At 39.4% G+C, this 26,416-nt stretch overlaps 1 protein-coding gene across 3 annotated transcripts in view; it reads left to right on the forward strand.

Moving 5' to 3' along the window:
- The window catches only part of ATRNL1 (attractin like 1), a 516,702-nt gene that overhangs the window by 64,112 nt on the left and 426,174 nt on the right, over positions 1-26,416 (forward strand). For all 3 annotated transcript variants that reach the window (XM_060274774.1, XM_060274775.1, XM_035132933.2), the window contains exons 6-8: positions 5,652-5,826; positions 9,728-9,815; positions 14,715-14,970. In XM_060274774.1, the coding sequence (XP_060130757.1) occupies positions 5,652-5,826; positions 9,728-9,815; positions 14,715-14,970 (519 nt within the window). The remainder of the gene's footprint in view (positions 1-5,651; positions 5,827-9,727; positions 9,816-14,714; positions 14,971-26,416) is intronic.

The raw sequence follows: 26,416 nt of genomic DNA on the forward strand, positions 1-26,416 counted from the left end.
TGTGAATAGAAAGAGTAACTTAGGAGTCAGGCTGAAGTCTCTAGGAATTAGAGTATATCAGAAGGACAAGCAGTATATAATTTATCACAGCAGTTTACAGAAAACAAAACAAACAATGGAATCAATAAAATTAAATGATTAAACAAAACCAGAACAGCAGGGAAACCCGCCCCCCCTCACAAAGTCAAGACAGTAAAAATTGTCAAATATGATAGGTTCAACCCAGCATATGGGGCAGGTTCATTATGACTGTTTTGCCCTACTGCAGTATTATTCTCAAGAGCATCACTTTATTTACCCCCATTGACTGGGGGGATCAGAGCATGTAGTGAACATGCTCTCTCATAATGAAACACTTTACCATTGGAACTACAGTAAATAGATCAGTGGCTATTTTGGTAGTTGACAAGGTTTACAATAAAAATAAAGTATTGTTTATTCCTGTTTTTGATATTTTCTTATTTGGTATAAAGAATTTAATTTACAAACTTCATATTAGCAAAATACTACTATGGTTTCAGTTTGTGTTTGAAAATCTATTATAAGATGTATGCATTGCTTATATAGTCTCTGGTAGAAAGAGATTCTGTAGTATAAATCTCAAATATATTTTTGCCAGTACTGTATTATGATCCACAATGTTGACATCCTCCTCCTTACCACCCACCTTTCTTGCAAGGAGCCAAGATGGTAAAAATGGTTCTCGTCCTCATTTTAGCCTCACAACAACCCTGTTAAGTAGTATGTTAGGCTAAGAGATGGTGACTGGCCAAATGTCACACAGTGAGTTTTATGGCTGTGTGGGGATTTAAACCCTGGTATGTCAGGTCCTAGTCTGACACTCGATAACACAGTGGTTCCCATCTGGGGATCTGCGGACCCCAGGACCCCAGGAGTCCACATAATGCACCCAGGAGGTCCGTGGCACCATTCACATAACTAAAACTACCATAAGAGATATTAAAATGTTCAAAATTAGAGAGTCCATGGCTTGGTTTTTGAAAAACAGGGTTTGCAGTACTTAGCTAAACACTGCTGTAACACACTACATCAGTACTATGTTCTCCTCCCTGTTCCCCCCCCCTCCTATGGAAGAAAAAACTGTAAAAACTATAGCAGTTTAAAGATAAAGTTTGTTGCAACTAGGCTACAAAAGTACATATAAAAGTCTATTAATAGTGAGCTTAGATTTTATGTTTTATAGCTTGCTGTTTCTGCAGAGGCATAGCTGAGATATCAAATGAAAGATTTATCAAACACGTAGACTTTACTGCGAAAGAAGTGTAGAACTAGGGGTCAAATGGCTAAATCCATTTCTGGAAAACTTCATAAGACACCTCAATTCTAGCACCCACAGGAAAGTGTGAAGTAACAAAAAGCCAGCTTGTAAAAGTCAGATTGCCTACAGCTCCCACTTGTCAGTCTTTACCTGTAGTTGAATTTCAAAGAAAGCAGATCTGTTGTTTGTTTCACCTTCAGCTATAAGTGGACATGGTGACATATTCAGTTCAAAGTGCTCACATTCTGAAGGTAAGTGACATTTAGTGGGAGAATGGAAGGAAATCATTTTTTCTCTTTTCCCTGTCAGCCTTTAGTTCTTATTTGCCCTATTGTTCTCTCTAAACTATATTTGTTGTCCTGTATTTGAACAAGAGTTATGCTTGCAGGACTCAAAGTTCCTTCATCAAGAACAGAAGTTATACATGTGCTAGTTAAACATCAGGTAAAATAATTCTGAAATAAATTTTAGTAGCCGCTTTTAGGCATTTTTGTTGATGTAGGTTTTTGAATGGCTTCTAGGCAATTCCCCTGAGGTGTCCAACTAATGTAACAGTTCACTTAATACAAAAGCCTGCTCATTTCTGTAGTTTAGACCACCTCTACACATGTAGAGAAACAAAGGATCCAAGCAAATTATTTAGGTGCACCCAGGGACTTTCTTGGGCATACAGAACTAGCTGTATGATTGTTTTGATCCCAGCTAGGTGTTTTCCAGCATGAGAACAATTGTAGAGCCTTTAAGGAGTTTATCCTTCTAACACATGACCCACAGCAGAAATCTCTGGTGTTTTATCCTAATGATGCCAGCCGCCAAGAAATACCTGCTGCTTAATCACCCTCAGGGATGAAGAGGGCATGACATAAAACTCAAGAGAGAGCAGCAAGGACATGTAGATTAAAACTATTGCAGGTAAAGGTGCAATCAGCTGTATCACACAGATTTACAGGCTCCAGGAAATGAAAAGCCAAGCTGTTCATAAATGCCTGGCACATATGTTAGTTAATAATACTGTTACTCTTGTACAGCCAATGGGTTTTCTGGCAGTACCAAATATATTGTTCTAAAAAATACAATACATGAATGATTTTTAAAAATGGACAACAATTGCTAAAGAGTTAGTTGATTATATGGGGCCAAACTATACATTGGTATCAGTAAAAAACATTGCATCTGGGCAGTCTGCACAGCTTAACTCTGCTCATTTCGCCTTTGTGCTGTCCAGTATGGGAGGCTGCAGACACTACAGGGAGTAGTGATATTGCAGCAATGTAACAGTGGGGAATAGATTGCTAGTGCACCATGAACAACTCTTTTACAGAAAATGTCTTTCATTCTAACCCATTACAATGTCTATTTCCATTTACGTTTTGGGATGCACACACGGGAACAGTTTAAAGTAAATTCAATGCACCCCATGGGTTCATGGGCTTTCCTTTTTTGTGTCATCTCCATTCAAGTAATAATATTATAATAATTTATTACTAATACTCCGACCATTAAAAACAGATGTCAGATGTCTTCTAAAAGTCAGATAGTTGTTTATTTCCTTGACATCTGATGGGAAGGCGTTCCACAGGGCAGGTGCCACCACCGAGAAGGCCCTCTGGCAGCCTTTATCCCCCCCCCTTTAATTTTGTTTTTCATGATTGGTGGAGTGTGGATGCATTAAATCACACTGTGTTTTGTTTTGTTACATATATGGCAATGTTTTGATGGGTGCTATCTGTCACCACAACTCCCAGTTCTGCTTGCTCAATGCCTGTGCACAGCCTAGCTATTCTGTTTTCTTCCACGCAAATGAAAGAACATAGTGTGCCCAGTGCCACTGGTTGTTGCTGGAGGCAATTTCTCACCATTGTTTCTATTTTTAAAACAGCTGTGCAGACCTGCTGTTGTCGAAAATGGTTGTATTAAAATAAAAATAGAATTAGCCCTCACAGCTAATAGTATACAGGAAAGGAAAAGGGGCAAGAAAAAGAAAAGCACTTTCTATAATCCCACCTGCAGTCGCTCTTCCCCACCATGCCTTGGCCATATATGGTTACTCTCCAACCAACACAGTGACTTTTTACGTTGGGGGGGGGGAAGAGTCATGAGATCAGTTGTTCCTTTACCTACCTCACCATTCTTTGTCCTTGGCAAGCCATTTCTTGATGAGCTACTGGCTCTCTACCTGGTATGGTCAGACATGGTGTGTGTGTTTCTCTCTGTGTGTAAATTTAATGTATTTCAGTTATTATTTTTATTTTTAAATCAGCCATTTTGTCTGCTATGAAACATAATTGAAAATTTAACTGTGGTGATAGTTCATAATTGTGCTATTCCATGGGCCTTAAAAAAAATTAAAATATTTGCATGCCACAGGTAAACAAAATCCTGTTTGCATACCCACAACAGACTTCAGGTTTCCTGAGCTTCCAGAGGTCATGGAAATAGTAATTGAGGGATGGGACTATATTGCAGAGTATAAATACATCTCATTAAGCACTGCCTGCTTGGATGTGTGGATGGGAAACACTGGGATAGATTTTAATTGAAAGAGCTCATGTGTGAATAAAAGTGAACAAAAGCACACATGGAAAAACTGTGTAACCCATGCCCAAATTAACACCCTGTTGTGTACACAACCTTTTACTCTACTTCATATATTTTAATTCACACATATTTCAGTATTTCATATTTCCCCCAAACAATGATTTCGCTTTTTTCAGATAAATGGTAAAGTTCAGTATTTTTCACAATTACTCTAAATGCTGTATGTCATGTCAAAGTATCTGACGCTGGCACTAGGTGTGTCTTGAATATTTTTATGACTTGCTTATTTAAAATTAGTTACACAAAAAAGTAAAAAAGTGTTTATTTAAAATTTGGTATGTTTCAGTGCTTTGTATATATTTTACCACTTGGTGTCACTATTTTTCCAAAAACACCCCTTCTGTAAGTTAAAACAAACACACATTTGGTTTTAAACATATTTTAAAAAGTAAGGGGACAACTTGCCATTTTAAAAACCAGGATATAATTTGTAAACAAAAGAATGTAATCAGTCTGTTAAGAATAATTGCTTACATGTTGATTGTGTGTATAGCCCAGGAACTTCTTTAAATAAATAAAATGCTATTTGTTGCTGAAATGTGACAACTATAACTCGTAAAGGTAAAGGTAAAGTGGCCCCTGACCATCAGGTCCAGTTGTGTCCGACTCTGGGGTTGCAACGCTCATCTATAGGCCGAGGGAGCTAGCGTTTGTCCGCAGACAGCTTCTGGGTCATGTGGCCAGCATGACAAAGCTGCTTCTGGCAAACCAGAGCAGCGCACAGAAACACCATTTACCTTCCCGCCGGAGCGGTCCCTATTTATCTACTTGCACTTTGACGTGCTTTCGAACTGCTAGGTGGGCAGGAGCTGGGACTGAGCAACGTTAGCTCACCCCGTCGCAGGGATTCGAACCGCCGACCTTCTGATCGGCAAGCCCTAGGCTCTGTGGTTTAACCCACAGCGCCACCTGGGTCCCAACTATAACTCATAGTAGTCTTAAATCTGATTGAAGAACTTAGATTGTGTTTAGGGTTCTGATGAGATGAAGATTTGATGTATTCACTATCCTTTATTAAAGTAGAAATATAGGTATGATATAAGATTATGAACTGAATTGATTTCATACCTATGTTAAAGGCAGATGCATTCAACTTGTAATGGTCTTAGGATAGTGTTTGGGTGGCAGAACTGTTTTAATAGTGTGATGTCAGATTTCATCCATTTATTATTATTATTATTATTAAGTAGCAAGTGTATTTGAAGTCTTTTCAAATGTGTCATTACAAGTTATACCAAAGTTTCTGTTTAATTCTCAGCAAGCTAATTTTAGTTTAGAGCCAAATCTTCTAAAGTTTGTTCAGATTTTCTTTTAGAACAAAGACTAACATGCCCAAAGACATTGAAAAAGAAGTATTTTGCTGGAAAAAACCCTAAATAAATGGGACTGTTTCATTTTTGCTTGCCATCTTACCCTAACCTACTTTTAAAGAATGCATATAAACTTCACACTACTATATTCCTAAAAGTCTGATCCTATGTAAACCTTTGTTTAAAAATATATGGCTTTCTGCAATGACTGTCCACTTACCTTTATCTCTTTACCTTATTCATCTTTCTTCCCTCTCTACCCAACTACTAAAACTATTTTACAATATTTTACTTTTGTATGGATGATTCTTCAGTGAATCTGTAGAGTAGTTTCTACAATGAACACTGCTTTTGTCAGCATAGTTTTTGCATCTAACCTTCACATAATTGTAACACTTTTGCCTAGCAGGATGTACAGCTCAGATGTAACTATTTCTCCCCATTTATTTATTTTTAATACACAGGTCCTGATTGTTCTTTGAATGTTCCTTCAATGGAGTCATACTGGATTCTACCAAATGTGAAGCCATTTAGTCCATCTGTAAGCCGGGCTTCACATAAAGCAGTTCTACATGGAAAGTTTATGTGGGTGATTGGGGGATATGCATTTAACTACAGCACATTCCAAATGGTATTAAAGTAAGTAATTTCCTTGGCCTTTCATTACTGTTTTGTGTGAATTTATTGTTACTTAATAAATAGCGTTTACATCACCCACACCAGCGTAAATCATCCTAAACTTCAGGGCTGTCTTGTCCGAGGGTTTCTAAACTTTGTAGCATTACCCCTGGACATTTTGCTGCTCAGGAAAATGAGGGAGTATGTTCTAGCGTACATATTATGGTTTTCACACTGATAGCTTTCAAATAGACTAGGAATCAAGATGAAGACATTGTCTGTTGAAAAGAAAACTGCTGTGAGAACACTTTCGCTACTTGTATTACCTTCTAATTTATACAAAGGGAATTAAGTTCCATTCTGAAGGCAGCCCTGTTTAGGGAGGCTTTTAATGTTTAAGAAATTAGTGTATTTTAATGTTTCTGTTGGAAGCCGCCCAGAGTGACTGGGGAAACCCAGCTAGCTGGGCTGGGTATAAATAAATTATTATTATTATTATTATTATTATTATTATTATTATTATTATTATTCACCCCAGTCTTTGGTTATTGTCCTCTTGAATTATAGTTCATTATTTCAACTTAGTAATATTCTTAGAGTTAAATGAAGTGAAATATAGTGGCTCATAGAATTAAAAAAATATTTTTTTAAAAAAAATTATTTCAAAATTCATTAAAACAATACAAAGCATCTTCAAATCAGTCCAGGTACATTTGTATACACTTTTTACATATTCCATTACTTAACGTTGGAAAATCAAAAATCCGAATTGCAAAACATCGAAAAAAAGAAAGAAGGGGGGGGAGATAAAAAAGAAAAAAGGTGTAAAGAATGATAAAGAAGACAAAAGCGGGAAGAAATGAAAAAAAAGAAAAAAGAAAAAGAAGAAAGAAAAGAAAAAAGAAAGGAATTCAAGTAAAAATAGGTTAAGGTCCATACAGAAAAAAATTCATCTCAAAACAAAGCTTCCACCACTTTCAGCACAGTAATTCATAATACATCTTGTCCTCCTGTCAAATAATATTTTAATATGAATCCAGCCTTTAAATCTATCTACAATCATGGTCTTCTTAAACTTCTCATCCTTACAAGGTTATTCTAAGCATAGCCATGTTTTAGTCCCCTTGTCTGTTTTCTTTAAATAGTCGTTTAAGCATTCCCATTGTTTTTTAATCCTGTCTTTTGGTTTTTGTCGTATTATGTCTATAAGTTTCGCCAGTTCCAGGTATTCGCATAATTTATTTATCCATTCTCCTTTTGTTGGTATAAGGGTTCCTTTCCAATTTTTAGCAATTAACATTCTAGCGGCTGTCGTCGCATATAATAATATATTGGTTCTATCGTGCGGTATATCACTACTTAGGATGCCCAGGAGATAGGATTCTGCTTTTTTAGAAAAAGATGTTTTTATTAGTTTTTGAATTTCTGTATGAATCATCTCCCAGAACTTTTGCACCTCAGGGCATGCCCACCACATATGGAACAAAGATCCAACCACACCTTGACACCTCCAGCATTTGTTGTTCATGTTTTTATTCATTTTCGCTAGCCTATCCAGTCCCAAATACCATCTGTGATGGAGTTTCATGAAGTTCTCTCTTAAAGAGTAGCAGGCTGTAAACTTTATACTATTCATCCAAAATTTATTCCAATCCTCTAATTCTATTTCACATCCTATATCCTGTTCCCACTTACACATATTTTTATTTTTCACTTCATGTTTTATTTCTGATTCTTCTAGGAGCCTATACATTTTTGAAATTAATTTTTCATTACTATTCAAAATTTCTTTTTCAAATCGCGATGTTTTATTTTCGAATCCCCTTGTTTTTTATCTTTCTCAAATGTTGCCTTAATTTGAAAATATTCAAACCAAGATACGCCTTTATCTTTTAATTCCTCATAATTTTTCAATATAATATTTCCATTTACATTTTCCATAATCTTTCTATACGTTGGCCAATTTTCTTTTTTATGACAATTTAGTGTCGCATTCGCTTCCAGCGGCGACAGCCACCAGGGAGTTCCCCCTATTATTCTTTCTCTTGTTCTCTCCCAAACCTCTAGTAATGCTCTCCTGATCGTATGGTTTTTAAATCCCTTATAGATTTTGCTCTTATCATACATCAAATAACCATGCCAACCATAGATTTTGTTATGTCCTTCCAATTCCAAAATGTCAGATGTTTTTAGGATACACCACTCTCTCAACCAAGTCCAACAAGCCGCTTCAAAATACCTTTTCATGTCCGGTAATGCAAAACCTCCATTTTCTTTCAGGCTAGTTAATGTCTCCATTTTCATCCTCGCCTTCCTGCCCTGCCATATAAAATCTGCCATGTCTTTCTGCCAATCCTTTAAATATTTGACTCCAATTATTATAGGTATGTTTTGGAACAGGAATAAAATCTTTGGAAGGGCTATCATTTTTAACATGGAGACTTTCCCCCAAATGGAGAGTTTCATATGCTTCCATTTCTCAAAACTATTTTTAATTTCTCTCCATTTCTTTACATAATTGTCTTTAAAAAGATTTGTATTCTTATTCGTAATCCATATCCCTAGATAATTTACTTTACTTTCTATTTTAATTTCCGTAAGTTTTGCCAAATCTTCCTTTTCTTTTTCTGTCATATTTTTAGTTAACATTTTAGATTTGTCTTTGTTTAATTTAAATCCGGACACCTCCCCAAATTTTTTCATATCTTCCATAGCTTTTAATATACCTTTTTCTGGCGTTTCTGTCATTATGACTAAGTCATCGACGGAAGCTCTGACTTTATAGCAGTATTTCCCCATTTTTATTCCCTTGATTTCTTTGTCCTCTTTCAACATTCTTAATAGAGTTTCCAATGTCATAATAAACAGGAGGGGTGAGAGAGGACACCACTGCCTGGTCCCTCTTTCTATACTGAATTCTTCAGTAACTTCATTATTTATCAGTAGCTTTGCTTTCTGTTTTTTATATATTGCTTTAATTCCATTCAAGAACTTTGGACCTAGTTGCAAACTTTCGCACGTTCCATAAAGAAAACTCCATGAAACGCTGTTGAACGCTTTTTCTGCGCCAACCAACAACATTGCAGTTCTTATACTAGGGTTCATTTCCAAATACTCCATTAAGTCAATGATTGTTCTGATGTTATCCTTTATTTGTCTCCCTGGCAAAAAGCTTGCCTGATCTTTTCCTATTATCCTACCCAGTAGTTTTTTCAGCCTATTGGCCAGAATCCCGGTGAAAATCTTGTAATCGGCCTGTAGTTCTTTACCAGGCTCATATCTACTCCTTTCTTCGGTATTAGGGTTATCAATGCCTCATGCCATGATTCGGGTATTTCCCCTTTTTCGAAAGCTTCATTCATAATTATCTTTAATTTGGGTACTATTACTTCCTCCAAATTTTTCTAATAATTAACCAAAATCCCGTCTGGCCCTGGTGATTTTCCTACCTTCAATTTCTTTATCACGTTCCTTATTTCTTCTTCTTGAATTTCTTCATTAAGGTGTTGGTATTCTATTTCACTAATTTCTATTTCACTAATTTGTTTTTTATTTAAAAAAAATTGTATTTCTTTCCCCCCCTTTCCCCCCTCTTTATATTTTTTTGTAATAGTTTATAAAGCAAGTTTTAATTTGATTTGATTCTGTAATTTCTTTGTTTCCATCTATAATTTTATTTATTATTCTACCGGCTTGTTGTTCTTTGTTTAAAAACTATCTTATAATTAGAATACATCTGTATTTTTAATATTTTTAAATTAGTTTTTGAATATACCCCCAATAATAGCCCAATTATAACAGTTAATTCCCAAATTATACAGTTATGATGACTAAACTGAAAATAATAACTTTGTTTCCAAAATTTATAGACTTTGAATTCCCTTGGTTGACAAATTTATTTATTTATATTTGCCCTTTTTAGTTATAATTTGGAAAGCAGCATCTGGAATGTAGTACCGGTATCGCAAGGACCTCTTCAGAGATATGGACACACCATTGCTTTATATCAGGTTTGGCTCATCTAGGGTAATATTTAACTTTATTAATTTCTGAGCTATTGAACACCTGTATTGAAGTTATTTCATATCCATGCTTTAAACTCCATTCTTTACAGACAATTAATCTTTTTGGTCTATGTGGTCTTGTCAGTTCATTCTTTGAATGTCCTATTCTTTTTAGTAGTTTCCTACTTCAGAATTCTGAGTAAAGAATTATTTTATCCTATTTTGCATTAAATCACCATATTGTAAAAACCAAACCAAACAAAACTTTAGGTTATGAATTAAGCTTTTATGCCCCAAACTGTTGCTGCCTGCCTTTATTTTGTTTGGCCGTGCGGTAGTTAAGGTTGTAAAGTGGGCATCTATTTGGTAAGTACAGATCTGAACTTGATCCTGTTTTTGAATACTGTATCAAACAAAAGCTTCCAGAAAATAGGAAGAATGATCACAAGGCTGTGGAAGGATAAATTAGATGATTATTTATAAAGCACTTTTCAAATTATTGTTCCATCCTGCAGATATTTAATTTCATTGCTGTAGTTTAGGTTGTAATGTTATGCAGGAATAACTGATCATCTTAAGTGACAGTTCATTTAAAAACGTTTTAGACTGTGATCCTAAAACTACTGTCACAGAAAAAACAACATTTATTTCAATAGAACTTGCCTGTATGGTGCTTTGAGACTCAGGGTATTACTTTCATTCCTTTGCTATTCATCAGTACAAGGTCTACTGAGCACAGTGGAAGGAAGAGAAAATGATCTAATTGATAAGTTTGTCTCCCTGTATTAATTTGGTGTCTCTGTGCAGTTTCCACACAATGATTCTGAGAGTCACTGACATTCTGCAAAACTCATCTCCCCACCCCCACCCTTTCATTTTGTTTAAGGAAAGCAAGAGATGCAGAGGTAGGAATATTTATTAGATGGCTCCTGGTTTAATATCATTTTTGGAGTTTTAGGCCAGTCACGTGTGTGTGTGTGTGTGTGTGTGTGTGTGTGTGTGTGTGTGTGTATTCTGAAGTGCTTTTAATCCAGATATGATATTCATATGACAGTTGTGTCTATAATAAAAGGAAACTATTTAAATCTGTACCTGATTATTGTGTTTTGCAATAATCTAGATGGAGATTGTGTGGGAGGAGTGAAAATGGGTTTTAAAAGCATGTAATGGAAGCAAGAAAATGTTATAACAGTCTATAATTGAAGTTGAAATGTTCTGCTCTGAGTTCAGCCTTTCACTCAAAGCAGGCAGCATACTTAAAAGCCAGGCTCCTGATGGAAATGTAGGAGAGAAAAGAAGTGGTTAATGAAATGGTGCCAGGATGGTCATGGAAAACTTTACAAGACAGAAGAAGTTGAATGGGCTTGGCATCAGTGAGAGGCAGGAGTAGACTCAGGCATGCTTAGAGTCAGAATTGCTAAACAATGTGACAAGAGTAAGAGGAAGGCTGAGAAACATGGTAGCTGAGAAAACAGCAGGTGGTGCAGGAACCATGAATTAAAAGAAGAGAGTGGCAAAGCAGAATATGGGCCTGTGGCCAGTAGAGGCTATATACATGGATTACAGGAAGGAAGTGGTCAGGCAAGGAGTGATGAAATACTGTAGGCAGTAAGTCGGGAAGCTCATAGGTTTGTACAGTCTTCATCACTGGAATTGCCTACACCTTTGAATTGCAGTGAAAGACAAATTCTTCAAGGCATGACTTTTTACCGTAATCCAGCATTTCGACAAGGGAAACATAGCTGATGAAATTATCGTTTCTATCCATTTTTTAGGAAGAGACAGATATTTGATGGATCTGGCCCTGGAAATACATTCAGGGTTGGTAGACATGAATGGCTGTGTGGAGATAGAAAAGTTTAATTTCAGACACTGACAGGAAGAGCCTAGGCTGAGTCACTTCATGCAAACCTCTTCCTCGCTCTTTCAGATCCGTAGCTCATACATGTGACATTGTTGTTCTGTAGTACAGTACCATTCTACAGTTTGTAGCTTTGGGGGGAAATGTAAAAGAGCAATTGATAATCACTTATGACCTCTCTTGGTAATTAAAGGAACAATTAAGTCATGCTGAGATTTGGATATATGAATAGCAGTAAATAAAAGTTAATAACAATTGCTGCAATGGCCCAAGGTGATGTGGTTAATTCATCACTGCCCATCAGTAATGGGCAAGTTCACCTCGTAATTGGCTTGTCTTTTTTGAGTTTGCACAATGGGTTCTTGTAGCACTCAAAAACATGGAGTGTTTCCAAGCCTTTTTCTAGAGGTCATAAGGATGAGAACTGTGAGGAAGTGAAGACTTGGATTTAGCCAATGTCACCTCCAATTAAAAAAAAATGTAATTCAGTTACATTAAATTGAATTGAATTTTATAAGACAGTGACTCAAGCAAAGTGACCATTTGTATTACACAATGAAAATCAGGCGAGTCCCATTTCTCAACTTTGTACCAATTCATCTGATTGGGCTTGGTTAACTTTCAATTGAATTAGATACCTATGTCTATGCTACGGAAAGTTTGGGACATTTTTTATTAAACACTGAACAAAATTATGTCAACTTCAAGCATTTAAAAGGCACTGCATTTTTTCCCCCTGGAGACTTACAAATAAAAATGGTTTTGGACTGATAAGTAGCTCATCTATATAATAATAAATTATTATTATTATTATTATTATTATTATTATTATTATTATTATTATTATTATTATTATTTGTACCCCACCCTTCCGGCTGGGTTTCCCCAGCCACGCTGGGCGGCTTCCAACAAAGATTAAAATACATTAAAATGTCACTCATTAAAAACTTCCCTAAACAGGGCTGCCTTCAGATGCTTCTTAAAGTCTAGTAGTTGTTTATCTCTTTGGCATCTGATGGGAGGGCATTCCACAGGGCGGGTGCCACTACCAAGAAGGCCCTCTGCCTGGTTCCCTGTAGCTTTGCTTCTCGCAGTGTGGGAACCGCCAGAAGGCCCTCAGCGCTGGACCTCCGTGCACAGTAACTCTCCCCTCCAATGGACTGTGTGAAAATCCCCTTCCCCCTTGTTCATCCCCTCCCCAATCACCATTAACACAATCTCTAGTGAACTTATTCTCTGGCTTTCTTATCCATCCTCTCAGTCTTTTTCCTTTCTACTTTCTCTTCCTGCTTGAGTGTATGTTCCTTGCACGAACTGTTTGTGGCAAAGCTTCACTGCCACAAGCACCATTGTTGTTGTTGTTTAGTCGTTTAGTCGTGTCTGACTCTTCGTGACCCCATGGACCATAGCACGCCAGGCACTCCTGTCTTCCACTGCCTCCCGCAGTTTGGTCAAACTCATGTTGGTAGCTTCGAGAACACTGTCCAACCATCTCAAGCACCATACAAGATTGGATCTCCTCCCCACAGTGCTTTTCTAGACAAGCTTTGATGGTTGCAGCTGATACACATCAGCTGCAAACTTCTAGGGAAGAGGTGGGGTGGGAAATTTCCAGTTACTGGTAAGATACAGCCCATAGGGTCTCCTCATCCAGGTCCTTTCCCATCTGACCCACTGCTCAGTCTCCCCCGCCCCGCCTTCTGATTGACAAGAATCAAAGAGCAATGAAGATAGGAGAATGAATCAATTCTTTCAGAGACAGTACTGCTGTATATATTTAGTTTCAAGCTTAGCCATTAGCTTGCCATGTAGAAAGGCTTGTCAGTATATTGAGCAACTCCCAGCCCCCACACCACTACCCCTCTCACAATCAGATAATAATGTAACACTCACTCATCTCTCCTTAGTAAGCAGCTGGAGGAAGAGTGATGTGCAGAGGCCAGATGAAGATCTGTGAGTGGAGGGATGTCCTATCTGCCATCCTTAGGACCCTCTAGGAAACTTGCCAAACCAAACCTGCTGTAGTCTAGAACTGGGGTGTGCTGCACAGTTGAATGAGACATACCGTAGTTTGCAGCATCCTAAGGAAACTCAATCCACCTTGCTGCCTGCTCATAAAAACAAGCCTACAGTGAGAGACTAGGATGTTGTCAGCAGTTTCTAGGAACCCGGTTGTGAGATATTGTGGGGGAATTATGAGTTTGTTTGGGCTCTGGGTGAATTGGGAGGCTGATAGGGGGAGCTGTGTCAGAATAAGTAGAAATTGATCTCGGTCTATATTTGTTAGCAATTTGTATCAATGTAATATTTTTATTTATTGAATTTATATACGGCCATATACCCACAGGTCTCATATATGTAACAGTGTACATTTTTAATCATTTGTTGTTTAAGTTACTTAATATTGTTTTAGTTTTCTGTACACCCCCTAGAGATACTTTAATGTTTTCAGTATAGAGATACTTTAACGTTATAGAATGGTCAAACAAACAAACAAACAAACAGTATTTTCAAAGATGTAGGGCAAGTTGGGTTTGGATTAGGTGGCACCAACTCTACAGTTCTATGAAGTTAAGTTAAAAGAGCAAGGTGTCATCACATCCCTTTTTATATTTTTTTCAAACGTCTACTCAGAAATAGTTGCCACCAGAACTTTATTCTGACGAATCATGTGATTTTTAGGGGGGATGTTTTCTCATGGTGTTATCTGTTGATGTACTGAAAAAGAATAGGGAGGGATAAGATCAGTGCAGTTTATACTAAACTTGGAATGACAATAAAATGAAGAGTGGAACTAGAAACCAGTGGGTATCCAGGGGTTCTGAAGCGTAAACACTGGACTATCCATTGCATGTAAGAGCTGATTTACATGTATTATAAATTAAATTATTATATGTATTATACATTAAGTATAATTTAGAAGCTAGTGTCATTTCCATAGCATAACATTATCACAATTTTAGTGTTTTGCTGGTTTTTGCTTTGTATTTTTTGACATTTGTATTCATTTCATTTTGTTTTTTCTCCCCCCCCCTTTCAAACAGGATGACATTTACATGTATGGAGGCAAAATTGAAACAAATACTGGGAATGTCACTGATGAACTATGGATTTTCAACATACCCAGTCAGACGTGGAGTACCAGAATTCCAGCAGTACTTGTTCATGGCCAGCAATATGCAGTCGAGGGTCATTCTGCACACATAGTGGAGCTGGATAGCAGGGATGTTGTCATGGTCGTGATTTTTGGTTACTCTGTAATATATGGTTACACGAGCAGTGTGCAAGAGTACTATATCAGTAAGTTTTTTTTCCTTTTCAGTGTGTTCATACAGTATTAATAGATCCAAGACATTCTGATGCAAATAGGGGACGAGAGAGAGATAGATTCTAAAATCAATGAATCTTTATTGAGATATGCATGAGCTGACCCTTTATCAGAAGTATGCTTTATCTGATGTGCTGAAAGAGATAAAAGTCTTTTTTAAAAAAAATGTGAAGAGGATGTAATTTTTTATTTGAAGTGAGGAAGATTCTCATACAGAGGCTTTGTGGATCACCAAGAAATAGGGAAAGATAGTGAAAGCTAGAAAAAGTTACATTTCTTGGGAAATGTCCAAAGAAGGAGCATTAGAAGCAAATAGCCCTGCTTGAACACTTGGGTCCCTTGTATCTGGCCAATGGGAACTAGTTTCTAATATTAGCGCACCTTAAAAGTTCATTCCACTAAAGCAACCACTAATAACCCCAAATTTACACCTTCTCTCTGAGTCATGTGTCTAGCACATCTGACATTTACTTCTCCTGGAGCAAAACCTTGCTCTCAAACATTAGAAGACCTTAAAATGGGATTTTGGCAGCTGACTAAAGGGTAAGGTGCTGTTATTGAAGTTTCCAGATCCATTGCAGAAAACATCAGGTTCAATAAGAGGGTAAGACTTGGTTCCTGCCTCGCTTTTCTTCTGAAAACAATTTAGTTCAGTATTTACCATGTTTGATTTTAATGTTCTTGCATATTAGACTTTGGGGTTATTATCTGTACTAACTTTAAAGAAATAAGAATTTATCTGTAATTTTTTAACTGCAGTTTTACTAAAGTCCAGCAGGATGCACTCCTGCACCACCCTTTTCACTATTGAAGTACCATATAAACAAAAATAATGTTCAACAGCTGAATGTATCCTTTTGCACATTTTTTCTCCTAGTTTGAATGTGTTAAAGGGCATTGTTTTGTAGTTGCAACAGGAAAAATAGTGATTAATTAATCATGTCACATTCACTAAACAGTAACTGGGATGTGAAGAAGTGTACTTTTTAATTACGGTTACAGGTAGGTAGCCGTGTTGGTCTGGGTCGAAGTAAAATAAAAAAATTCCTTCAGTAGCACCTTAAAGTTGGTCTTTAAGGTGCTACTGAAGGAATTTTTTTTATTGTACTTTTTAATGTTCAGATATATTAATCTGGTTTTTTGTTTTTGTTTGATCTTTAATTGCTGGTTGCATTCTTGATACTAGTGAGCCATAAGTGGTTCATTAAACTAAGCCAGGACTGTAGTAATATTTAAATGTAACTATATGGTATTTTTAACATTCATAAACATTGTAGCATCTCAGGCATTGATTGCGGGTAGGGAGGAGGAATTGGGCTCAGAAACAGGCAATCACAAACTTTTTAGTCCATTAAGTATACAAGATTACTGTGAAGCATCAAATTTTCAATTGTAATTTGATTTATGTGATGTTTCAAAGTAACATTGGCTCAATTTAGCAATCAATTAATTTGCCCAATCCTATTTTAAAGCTGCCTAAACTAGGGTCCATCATAACATAGTGGCCCAGATCACACAATCAAATTCTGGCTTAATAAACCAGGATATTTATTTTATTTTATTTAATGAATGCGTACCCTAACTTTTAAGGATAACTTATAAGGTATTTGAAAAACAAATTTATAACAGTATATAAAACAAAATAGTTAAAACCACAACCATAATATGGTAACTAAATAATAACTGTCAGCAGTAAGTATAAAAACAACATAGCCCATAAAATAACAAAATAGAATAATGCAATAACAGCAGCTTAATTAACATGATGGGAAGGCAACAGTAAATATGCCGGTTAAAAGCTTGCAGGTGGTTGTCAGATCCCAACTGCCAAAAAAGCCCTCTCTCCCTTGTGCCTGCCAGCTAATCGCTTTCATCAGCAAGTAGGTCCTCAGAAGCAGATATTACAGTGCATGCGCATGCAACCCCTTAGCTGCCACTAAAATAAACTAGAAAGGTGCAGTTAACTATAGCTTCCCATTTTATGTGACCTGTGTACCATGGTTAATGACTTCCAAACAATCCAGAGTTCATAAATTGATTTCAAAATCCTGACTTGTGTGGAAGCCACAGTGTAGTTTCTGGTACACTTATAAGAGGAAGCCGTGGCTTCATGGCCTGTTTTTCTGCTCACGTAAAAGGTTAAAAATGAAGTGGCAGCAAATACTTTCTATAGGTATATGCAACTTTTGCATATCTTGGTTTATTCAGCTAGGATTTGATTGTGTGGATGCAGCCATTGCAGCAGTGAATTACAATACAATATTTAGTTATGCATTTTGTGAAGAAGGGCTTTATTTTCTCTGTCCTAAATCTATTTTCCCATTAATGTCATTGGTGACCTTCTGCTACAAAGTTATAGGGGGAGGGAGAATAAATTTCTGTCTACCTAAGCTAGGACTAGGGATACCAAAGAGACAGAGTAGATGGAAGTGTTCAGAAGTGATATAGATATAGAAATCACACACACACACACACACACACACACATTCATATTCTCAAAGTAGACCCATTGAAATTACTGAACATGACTAAGTTAGGTCTATTAATTTCAATAGTTCTACTCTGATTAAGTTAGCTGAATACCACCCCAATAGTATATGGATTTGTACTAGCCTCCTAGCTCTGCTGCACCGGCTTTGTTTAAAATGGAGCTAGAACATAGCTGTAGAGTTTCTCATGCTGTTAACATCAAATATTGTTTTCATGATGTCACAGATGGGTGTTGGCTACTCCCGAGTAAGCACTCCACACGTCCTCTGGATTTTCAGAGTTTTATTGTGCATGCTATATACAGTGGTGAGATGTCTCAAATCATGTCTGCTCTGCATGGGGCAGAAGCCCACAATGGCGTCTCGTGGGCTCTGACCCCCCTTTTAAGACTGGGCATCCAAACGCCCCTCCTCCTTGCTCTATGGGTCCTCCGTGGTCCCAAACCAGGCTCCTGAGGTGCCGTTCTCCCTCCTCCCTCCTTTCCAGCCCCTGCTGAAGCTAGCTCCTCCCCTGCTTCCCTGCTACCAACCTGGAGCTGAGCCACCAGGACTCTGCAGAGCCCTGGACCCGTCTTAACCCTTCCTGTTCCTGATTTAAACTCCCAGACTTGCTGCTGCTCTCCCATCTGATGGAAGTAAGCAGAGTGGGCTGCTCTCTGCAAGCCCTCTCTCTTACATCCACCCCCCCTCCAGGCTCCCCCTCCCCCCTTTCTGAGGCCTGGTTTGCCTGGTCTGATGTCTGTAAAGAGGGCTGGAAGCCTGACAGGTCTTCCTCCTCTGTAGTGTGTGTAAAATCCTGTTCCCAGTCGGTGCTGGGTGGCTGGTCCGTGTAGTTCCTTCCGTTGTCATCCTCCTCCTCCCTCTGGAAAATTGCTTCCGATTCCCGGAGGGCTCCTTGGGTCTGCGTCTCCCCTGCTCCCCACCTGGGAGCGCCCTCCCCCTCTGTTTTCCCTGTGCTACTGACGTGTGGTGATTTGGGTCTGTGGGAGAAGGGAGCGTGCAGTTCCAGTGTGCGGTCCTCCCCTTGCATGGTGTGCGTGGGTGCCTTCGCGTTTTGGGAAGCAGGAGTGCCCTGCCTGGCCATCAGACATTTTAACCCCCCCTTCCCCCACCGGGAGCCGGGCTCGCTGTGGCACTGTAGACCTCCTCCTCTTCCCTTCTTTCTGGAACCTCTTGGCTGCCTTCTCCCTCCACCCTTCTGTCTAGTGTCTTTTGTGTGATTTCCTCCCCCTCCCTCCTGTCAGCGTCTTGTGTTGGATGTGTGTCACGTCCTCTGAACCTTGGGCTTTCCCTAAAGTGCGAGAGCCAAGACCTTTGACCCACGGGATGGACCTTCCTCGCTGTAGGTACTTCCCCCCTGAAGGTGACAGGGTTGATCTGTGTCAGAACCTTCAAGGGCCCCAGCCTTCTGGGTGCCAGCTTCTTCCCCCTTCCCCCCATGGGAAGGCCTTCTGACCACAGCCAGACCCTGTCCCCTCCGTGGAAGAGCTTCTCCAGTCCCCTGTGATGGTCTGCCCCCTCCTTGTAAGCCTCATTGCCCCTTGCCACGTCTCCATCCAGTTGTTGGTGTACTGTCTCCCTCCTCTCACCCCATGCCTCAATAGGTGGTCCCCCAATCTCCCCCTCCCCCTGCTCTGGGAAGGCTCTGGGGTTTCGCCCAAGACTGGCCTTACTGGGTGTGAGCCTCGTGAAGACGTGTACTGCATGCCCCTCCGTGGGGTTGTCATGATATTGCTTGAGAATTTTCCCTCTGAGGGAGTTTTGGGGCATATCCAAGGCTCCATTGCTAAAGAGTAAGCCCTTCCCCTGCCCCCTTTTCCTCCCTCAAGTCCCTCCGTATGTTCTGGGTAAAAGTGTCCTCTTTGGTGAGTTTGCTCAGTTCCTCTTCCTTCATCCCCGTCTCTGAGGATTCGGCTTCTTTCATTTTCACGATGGCCACAGTGGCTGCGCTCTCTCGGTGTTCTCCTCCTTTCCTGCAGTGCTCCTTGCCGTCTGCATCTCCAAAGGTGAGATCTCCCCGGTGCTGGCTGCCCACAGGGTCATTGTCCATTAAGTCCAAAGCTAGCACTTCTGAGTGCTTGTTCACTGTCATCTTCCGAGAGGGGGTCTGTTGCGTGACCTCCCCCTCCTGCAATTCCCGGCCGCCTACGGTCAAGACACTCATGGGCAGCTCCCTTGGGAAAATGGGAATCTGATTCTGCTTAGCCAAGTCCACCGATAGGAAATCGTGGCAGCTGCAGACTCACTTCCATCTCTTTGTCGTGCTGTGGGGTGTTACAGGAGGGCTCAGTTGTTGGTGCTCCGCCTGGCCCCTCCCCTCCTGATCTGGCATCCAGGCTTGTGTCTGTGCCTGCCTGCTCTCGCCATTCCTTCCTCTGGGGGCAGTGTTCCACCAAGTGGCTGGGTGCATTGTAAAGGCATCTCCCGCCTTTCTCTTCCCTCTGTTTTCCCGCGTCAGTGTTTGAAAGTACCCGCGCGCGGGCTTTGTCCCTCTGTATCACATCTCGCTGGAGGGGTTTGTGCTGGGCTGCAGCTGCCTCCCCGGGACTGTATGGGAACTTGTGGCCGCTGCCTTTCCCCTCCGTCTGTCCCCTCTGCCCGGACTCGCCTCTCAGCCTCCTGCACTTCCACGCCACCATGCCTCTCAGCCTTAGAGCCAGCTTGTGCTGAGGGTCGCCCTACAAAGTGCTGGCCCGTGGCGGCAATCAGCTCCTCAGCCCTCCTGAGTGTCCTCTCTGCTTGTCCAGCCTCCGCTCCTCCGGCTTGGCTGTGTTCAGAGCTGCTCGGTTCACTAAGCCTGGCTTCCCCTGTGCCCGGGTGCCTACATGGTGCTTGAGCCGTTCCATAGTTGCAGGGTGCTGGCTGCAGCTTGCTCTCTGCTGCTCCCCTCATGCGTGCCAATCCTTCCTTGGCATCTCTCTCTTCCGATTTAGATGCTGCCACGTTCCCAGGTCTCTCCCCTCGGGGTAGCCATCAAAAGATTGTGGGCTTGCTGTCACAGATGGGTGTTGGCTACTCCCGAGTAAGCACTCCACACGTCCTCTGGATTTTCAGAGTTTTATTGTGCATGCTATATACAGTGGTGAGATGTCTCAAATCATGTCTGCTCTGCATGGGGCAGAAGCCCACAATGGCGTCTCATGGGCTCTGACCCCCCTTTTAAGACTGGGCATCCAAACGCCCCTCCTCCTTGCTCTATGGGTCCTCCGTGGTCCCAAACCAGGCTCCTGAGGTGCCGTTCTCCCTCCTCCCTCCTTTCCAGCCCCTGCTGAAGCTAGCTCCTCCCCTGCTTCCCTGCTACCAACCTGGAGCTGAGCCACCAGGACTCTGCAGAGCCCTGGACCCGTCTTAACCCTTCCTGTTCCTGATTTAAACTCCCAGACTTTCTGCTGCTCTCCCATCTGATGGAAGTAAGCAGAGTGGGCTGCTCTCTGCAAGCCCTCTCTCTTACACATGAGCATAGAGCTAACATTAGCTTCTTTTAATCCCTACTGAAATTCTGCACCTGAAGAAAGACTTGACAACTAATACTGGAGCCATCAATTCCCTACGGTCTCTACAAGCCAGACAGGAGTTGAGCTCTGATACAAAGTCAGAAACAAAAACATACTTTGTATAGTTTACTATGTAGACACTGTAAAACACACAATGAAGCAAAATGAGAAACATGTCATAATAACTTCTTACTGTGACACTGCATTGCTCATTAATAGTCAGCATTGTGGAAATTTATATTTCTGAGTACTAAGTACTTGGAGGAATTCCAGACTCCAATGTATGTAAGATATATGGTTAGCTAGATTACAGAGAGGGCTTCTGCTTCACTTAGAAACTAAAATGAAAATTTCACTGTTCATTGAATGTTTTATTGCTGAGGAAGGTGTTTAGGACTTGTTTCCATTTTATGACTTCCTTTAAAATGTTAAAAATATATTAGTAGAGGATTAGTAAAACAGATTTTCCTCCAGAGCAGATTTTTAATAAACTTTAGTTCATGGCTTTAAGCTTTGTGTGGTGGCAAAATGCATTTTATACAGTTAGCTATTGTTATGATTCAAGATTAATCTCAACTTTCTGTGTTTCTATATAATGATAATAGATTGTCTACATCAAATATTAATGAGAAATTTATAAAGGAGGGCACATTTTGCTGTTACAAACGTTGTAGCCAGGAATTTTTTTATTACAAATGCCACTGGGTATTTATGTAAGCATGGATTCATTTTATACAGCTTTAGTTTGTAGGATCTGGTCTATACTATGTAGTTCATTTTCTGAAGTTGATAATCCTTCTGTTTCATTTCACCTCCAAACCTTATTTCCACTAAAGCTGAATACATTTTGTAGTAAACTTTTGTGAATTCCCAGGCAGCATTTATCTACAGGGCTGCAGCTGTAGGATCATTTTTAAACTATAAAATTCCAGATGGTGACTCTTAACTCAATACAACCTGCTTTTTTTGGAACTCGGCAACACAGAAAACAGATCAGGAAAATCTGAATTCTGATAGATATAGTTACTGTAAAAGCACAGTTTGGTCCTGTTTAGAAAAATAAATCCTTGAAAGGAAATATGGTCATTTTTTATCTCTGTTCCTACTTTGTGTTATGTTCTAGCATGACCAGGAAATTGAATCTGGGGCACAGCTGACAGGGACAATCCTGCCCCTTATCCCTTGGTATCACTGGATGTACTTCTTTACTTCTTCTGTAGGAGTGAATGGTTGCTCAGTGGTAGAGCAAGTTCAGTCCCTGGCATCTTCGGGCAGAGCTGGGAAAGCCTTTCAGCCTGAAATGCTTAAGAGCTGCTACCAGTCAGTGTAGACTATAGTGAGCTAGATGAACTATTGGTCTGACTCTGAATAAGGTGGTTTCCTGTGTTCCTATGGCAAAGATAGAAGCAGTGCACACATGTGGTGAGATCAAAACCCGTTCTCCCCCACAGATAGAAATCCTACAGAGGCAGAATGCAAATGTTCACTGAACATGTCTGCTGAGGTCCATAGGAAGTAGGTTAAAAAAAAAGTTCTGATACTTATAGCTTGATAAAAGTGCCATTGATGCCAGCACAAAGTGGCTCTCAAAGGCAGCAAGAAAAAGTGGTGCCACTCTGTTCTGATGAGTACCATCACAAAGCAGTTAATGTGCCTAACAACCAGCTACTATGCATATTCACAGACTCCTGGAGAACATGCACATAATTCTTCCATTAAGAGGGTATTGTGCACATTTCCTGGTCCATATACATACTATATCTTGTTCATCTTGAGAGAGTTCCTACATGAACTGTTACCTGAGACATTTTACACTTCTTAAACTATACCTCCATTTGTTGATAATTGTTAGACTTGATTCTGTGTGTAGCTACTATCTACTCATACCTCACATATGTGAAAATGGATTCCAGTAGTGAGAATTGCACAATGGTTCTTCACAGCTTAACATGTACTGGTGATCCTTCATTTTGAAATTGCCTATCCAAAAAGAGGATTTTATAATAGAATTTCCACCTTGACTTGATCTCTCCACTACCGTGTAAAATACATTGGAGAGTGTTTGGAAGGAGAATGTTGCCAAAATGAACTTCAAAGTCTAATTATCATTACATTTCCCTTAGATATTTTCTCCTAGAGCATTTTGGCAAAATCTCAGAGGGAGGGCAGAAGCAGCATACATTACTCTCTTGCAAGAGGTGGGTGGTGCGAATTATCTGCTTAGAGCCAAAAATGCTCTTAGGTTTTTTTTTTGATAGCTAGAAAAAAACAAAACAAAAAAACGCTTCAATTGGCTCTGAATGCAGACGCCAGTCTGCTACAAATTCAAACAAGTCGGTCCAGTAGAGGCTTTATTCAGAAATTTTCCAAGATACAAAAGCACTGTCTTGCTTTAGCTAAAGGAAAGCAATAATCTTATATTCTCCTTGAGACTCACATTGAGATTCTTAGAGAGTTTATGAGGTATTGCTAACCTAAAGCAAAATAAATTTCCCTGTGGACTAGCCCAGAAAAGCTTTATGGTTCAAGTTAGTAAAACCATCCACACAATTCCCCTCCTGAGATTTATAGATTCCCCACCAAAGCCATAATTCTCATAACAGAATGAAAGGGCAAAAGGAAGCGCCTTTGCTCTAGTATCAGACCCAGAGGTGGTGATAACACCTCAAAAGCATAAACACAATTCTAGACTTCCAAGTAGCAGAAACTCCTGCTGAAATGTTTATCAACCTTTTCTCAATTTTTAATTTCTGTTTCAAATATAATAGCTTTTTAGCTTTTGCCTGGTGATGGCAGATGCAACTTGGAGGAAATTGAAATGTTTCCAATAGCTGTTTGTTAGTCTAAGTATATCAATAGAGAAGGGGATCCATTCAATAAGGAAGAAATAAGTGTTCATATAGACACCAATATCATTTACATGAACTGAGACAATGTTTAAAGCACACATATAGTTGTGTATGATACTCCTTTATGATAGGGATGGTGAATCAAAAACCACATTATCCCTAACCAATGACCATGCTGGATAGAGCAGATGAGTGGCATCTGAAGGGTCACAAGTTCCCTATCCCTGCTTATTGATCTACTCGGGATGCCTTAGTCTCGGTTCTTTCCATTTATGAAGGGCATTCTCAGATCAGGGGCTTCTCTGTGGTTGTGTTGCAACTTTGGGAACACTTCACTAGTGAGACCTGTCAGACCACATTGTTGCTAATACTTAGGTACAAAGCTGAAACCTTACTCTGATGATTCTCTGTTTAAATTATATTTTTAAATAAGGACTTGGGAAGGGGGAGAAACTGACAGGAAGGAAAAATAAACAGGTGACTGAATTCAGATTGATCAGTACTAATGCTTTCATTGGTCTTTGTCTACTGATCATGCCTGTTTAGTTGCTTCTGTTCTTATGGTGGCTTTTTGGAATTCTTCACTTGGTTATTCATAGGTTATACGTGCATTTGACATTGGTATAACTTGGCTTTGACCTAAACTGGTCTACTTTCTAAGCAGACTAAATTTTCTATCAGAGTTTTGATGTTGCTGAACTATACTTCTGAAACATTTGCTCCTTTTCTTGTCACACTACACTAAAACTCAAAATGAGCCAAACGATGGTTATGAGTTAGTTTTAATAAATGTAAACATTTAACCACAGTTTTAGTCTCATGGAAATGGCAGAGGAAATGCTGGATATGTAATGCCTGATGTTGTTTTGACAGAGATGATTAGGAATGGGGCAGCACATGACCTTTTCTTTTGCACTTGACAAACCCAATTATCTTAAAAGTAATGCTTTAGTTAAGCACTTCCCGACAAAGTGCTGCATCTTTGAATAACTTTTGGAAAACAGTCAAAACCTTTAAATGTTTCTTTTAAAATATTTTAAGAAATGAAATACATATTGAAAGGCACCATATCATGGTATAGATAAAATTCAAGTGGATTTTTTTTCCAAATAAGAAACACAAACCACTATATCACTAAATTTCTTCTCCAAAGGACATTTATAGTCATGCAATATAAGGCATGCAAATAAATAAAGAATATAAGAGCTTCTAATGGAATAGATATATATTTTTGCCCACCTACTTTGCACATAAACTTAAATCTGGAAAAGAGTAGTAACAAGGAAAAGCTCTTCTATCAGTGTCCACATTACATCTCTCTTCAGGGTCTGTAAAGGGCCCCATACATTTGAAGATACATACATACATAGATAGTATTCTTCTCTTAAGCATACATATTCAGTTTATTTTGTTATCTCTGATCTTTATGTAGCCATTCCTTCAAAAAGGGTACAACATTGTACCTCTTACTTCTAGCAAACAAAATCCTCGTTGCAGTCAGTAAATTCTAAACCAGGCACCCCCAACCTTCGGCCCACCAGATGTTAGCTAGGGATCATGGGAATCATAGAATCATAGAGTTGGAAGATACCACAAGGGTCATCCAGTCCAACCCCCTGCCAAGCAGGAGTCATAGGCCAAAACATCTGGAGGGCTGCACGTTGGGGATGCCTGTTCTAAACCATTTCTTTTGGTCTAGAATCTACCTGCTTGCCTTTAAAACCAATCAATAGGATGTATGTAGAGAAATGTGGTGTTATTCCTTCAGTAGCACCTTAAAGACCAACTAAGTTTATATTTTGGTATGAGCTTTCGTGTGCATGCACACTTCTTCAGATAAGTGTGCATGCACACGAAAGCTCATACCAAAATATAAACTTAGTTGGTCTTTAAGGTGCTACTGAAGGAATTTTTTTATTTTGCTTCGACTCAGACCAACACGGCTACCTACCTGTAACTAGAACTGTGGTGTTATTGTTAGGATTCTTGCCCCGTGCTTGCAGTCATGGGATTGTTTTATCACATGACGGTGTATGTTTTCATTCCACATAGTGGGAAGTGACGGAGACAGGATGTTTATATTACTGTGTTCTGTGATGTAGGACTATTGTCCTTTGTTCTTTCTCTTCGCTGTCTGATGAGAAAGAGGCAGGCGCTAAGTCAGAATGCTCCAAGTGTATTATATGTAAATAAAGTAGTTCAGCCAAAATGCTGTGCTGCTGAGTCTGTCACGTGAACTGCCAACACTCTGCAGGATCCTAAAGTTTTGCTGATGCCTCTTGGTATCAGTCGCTGTGATGTTTGGGTTGGAGAAAACTTTTGAAGCTCCCGAATGACCGACCAGGAAGGAGAGAACATGCCAGTCGGGCATGTGTCTCTATCAGGTTCCTACCTGTGTGTAGGATGTTCCTGACAGTTAATAGTGCTGCACATAATTTTTTTCTACAAGTTATTATAGGGCAGGTCCACCAAATATGCTTAAAATTAGATTTAGTTGGCAAGTACTGTAACTTACCTTTCTGTGATTCAAACGTTCGGATACTGCATTAAGGAAACTGATGCCAATTTTGTTGCTTCAGAAATCTG

This window comes from Zootoca vivipara, chromosome 5 (genome assembly GCF_963506605.1).
Source record: "Zootoca vivipara chromosome 5, rZooViv1.1, whole genome shotgun sequence".
Taxonomy (NCBI): Eukaryota; Metazoa; Chordata; class Lepidosauria; order Squamata; family Lacertidae; genus Zootoca; species Zootoca vivipara.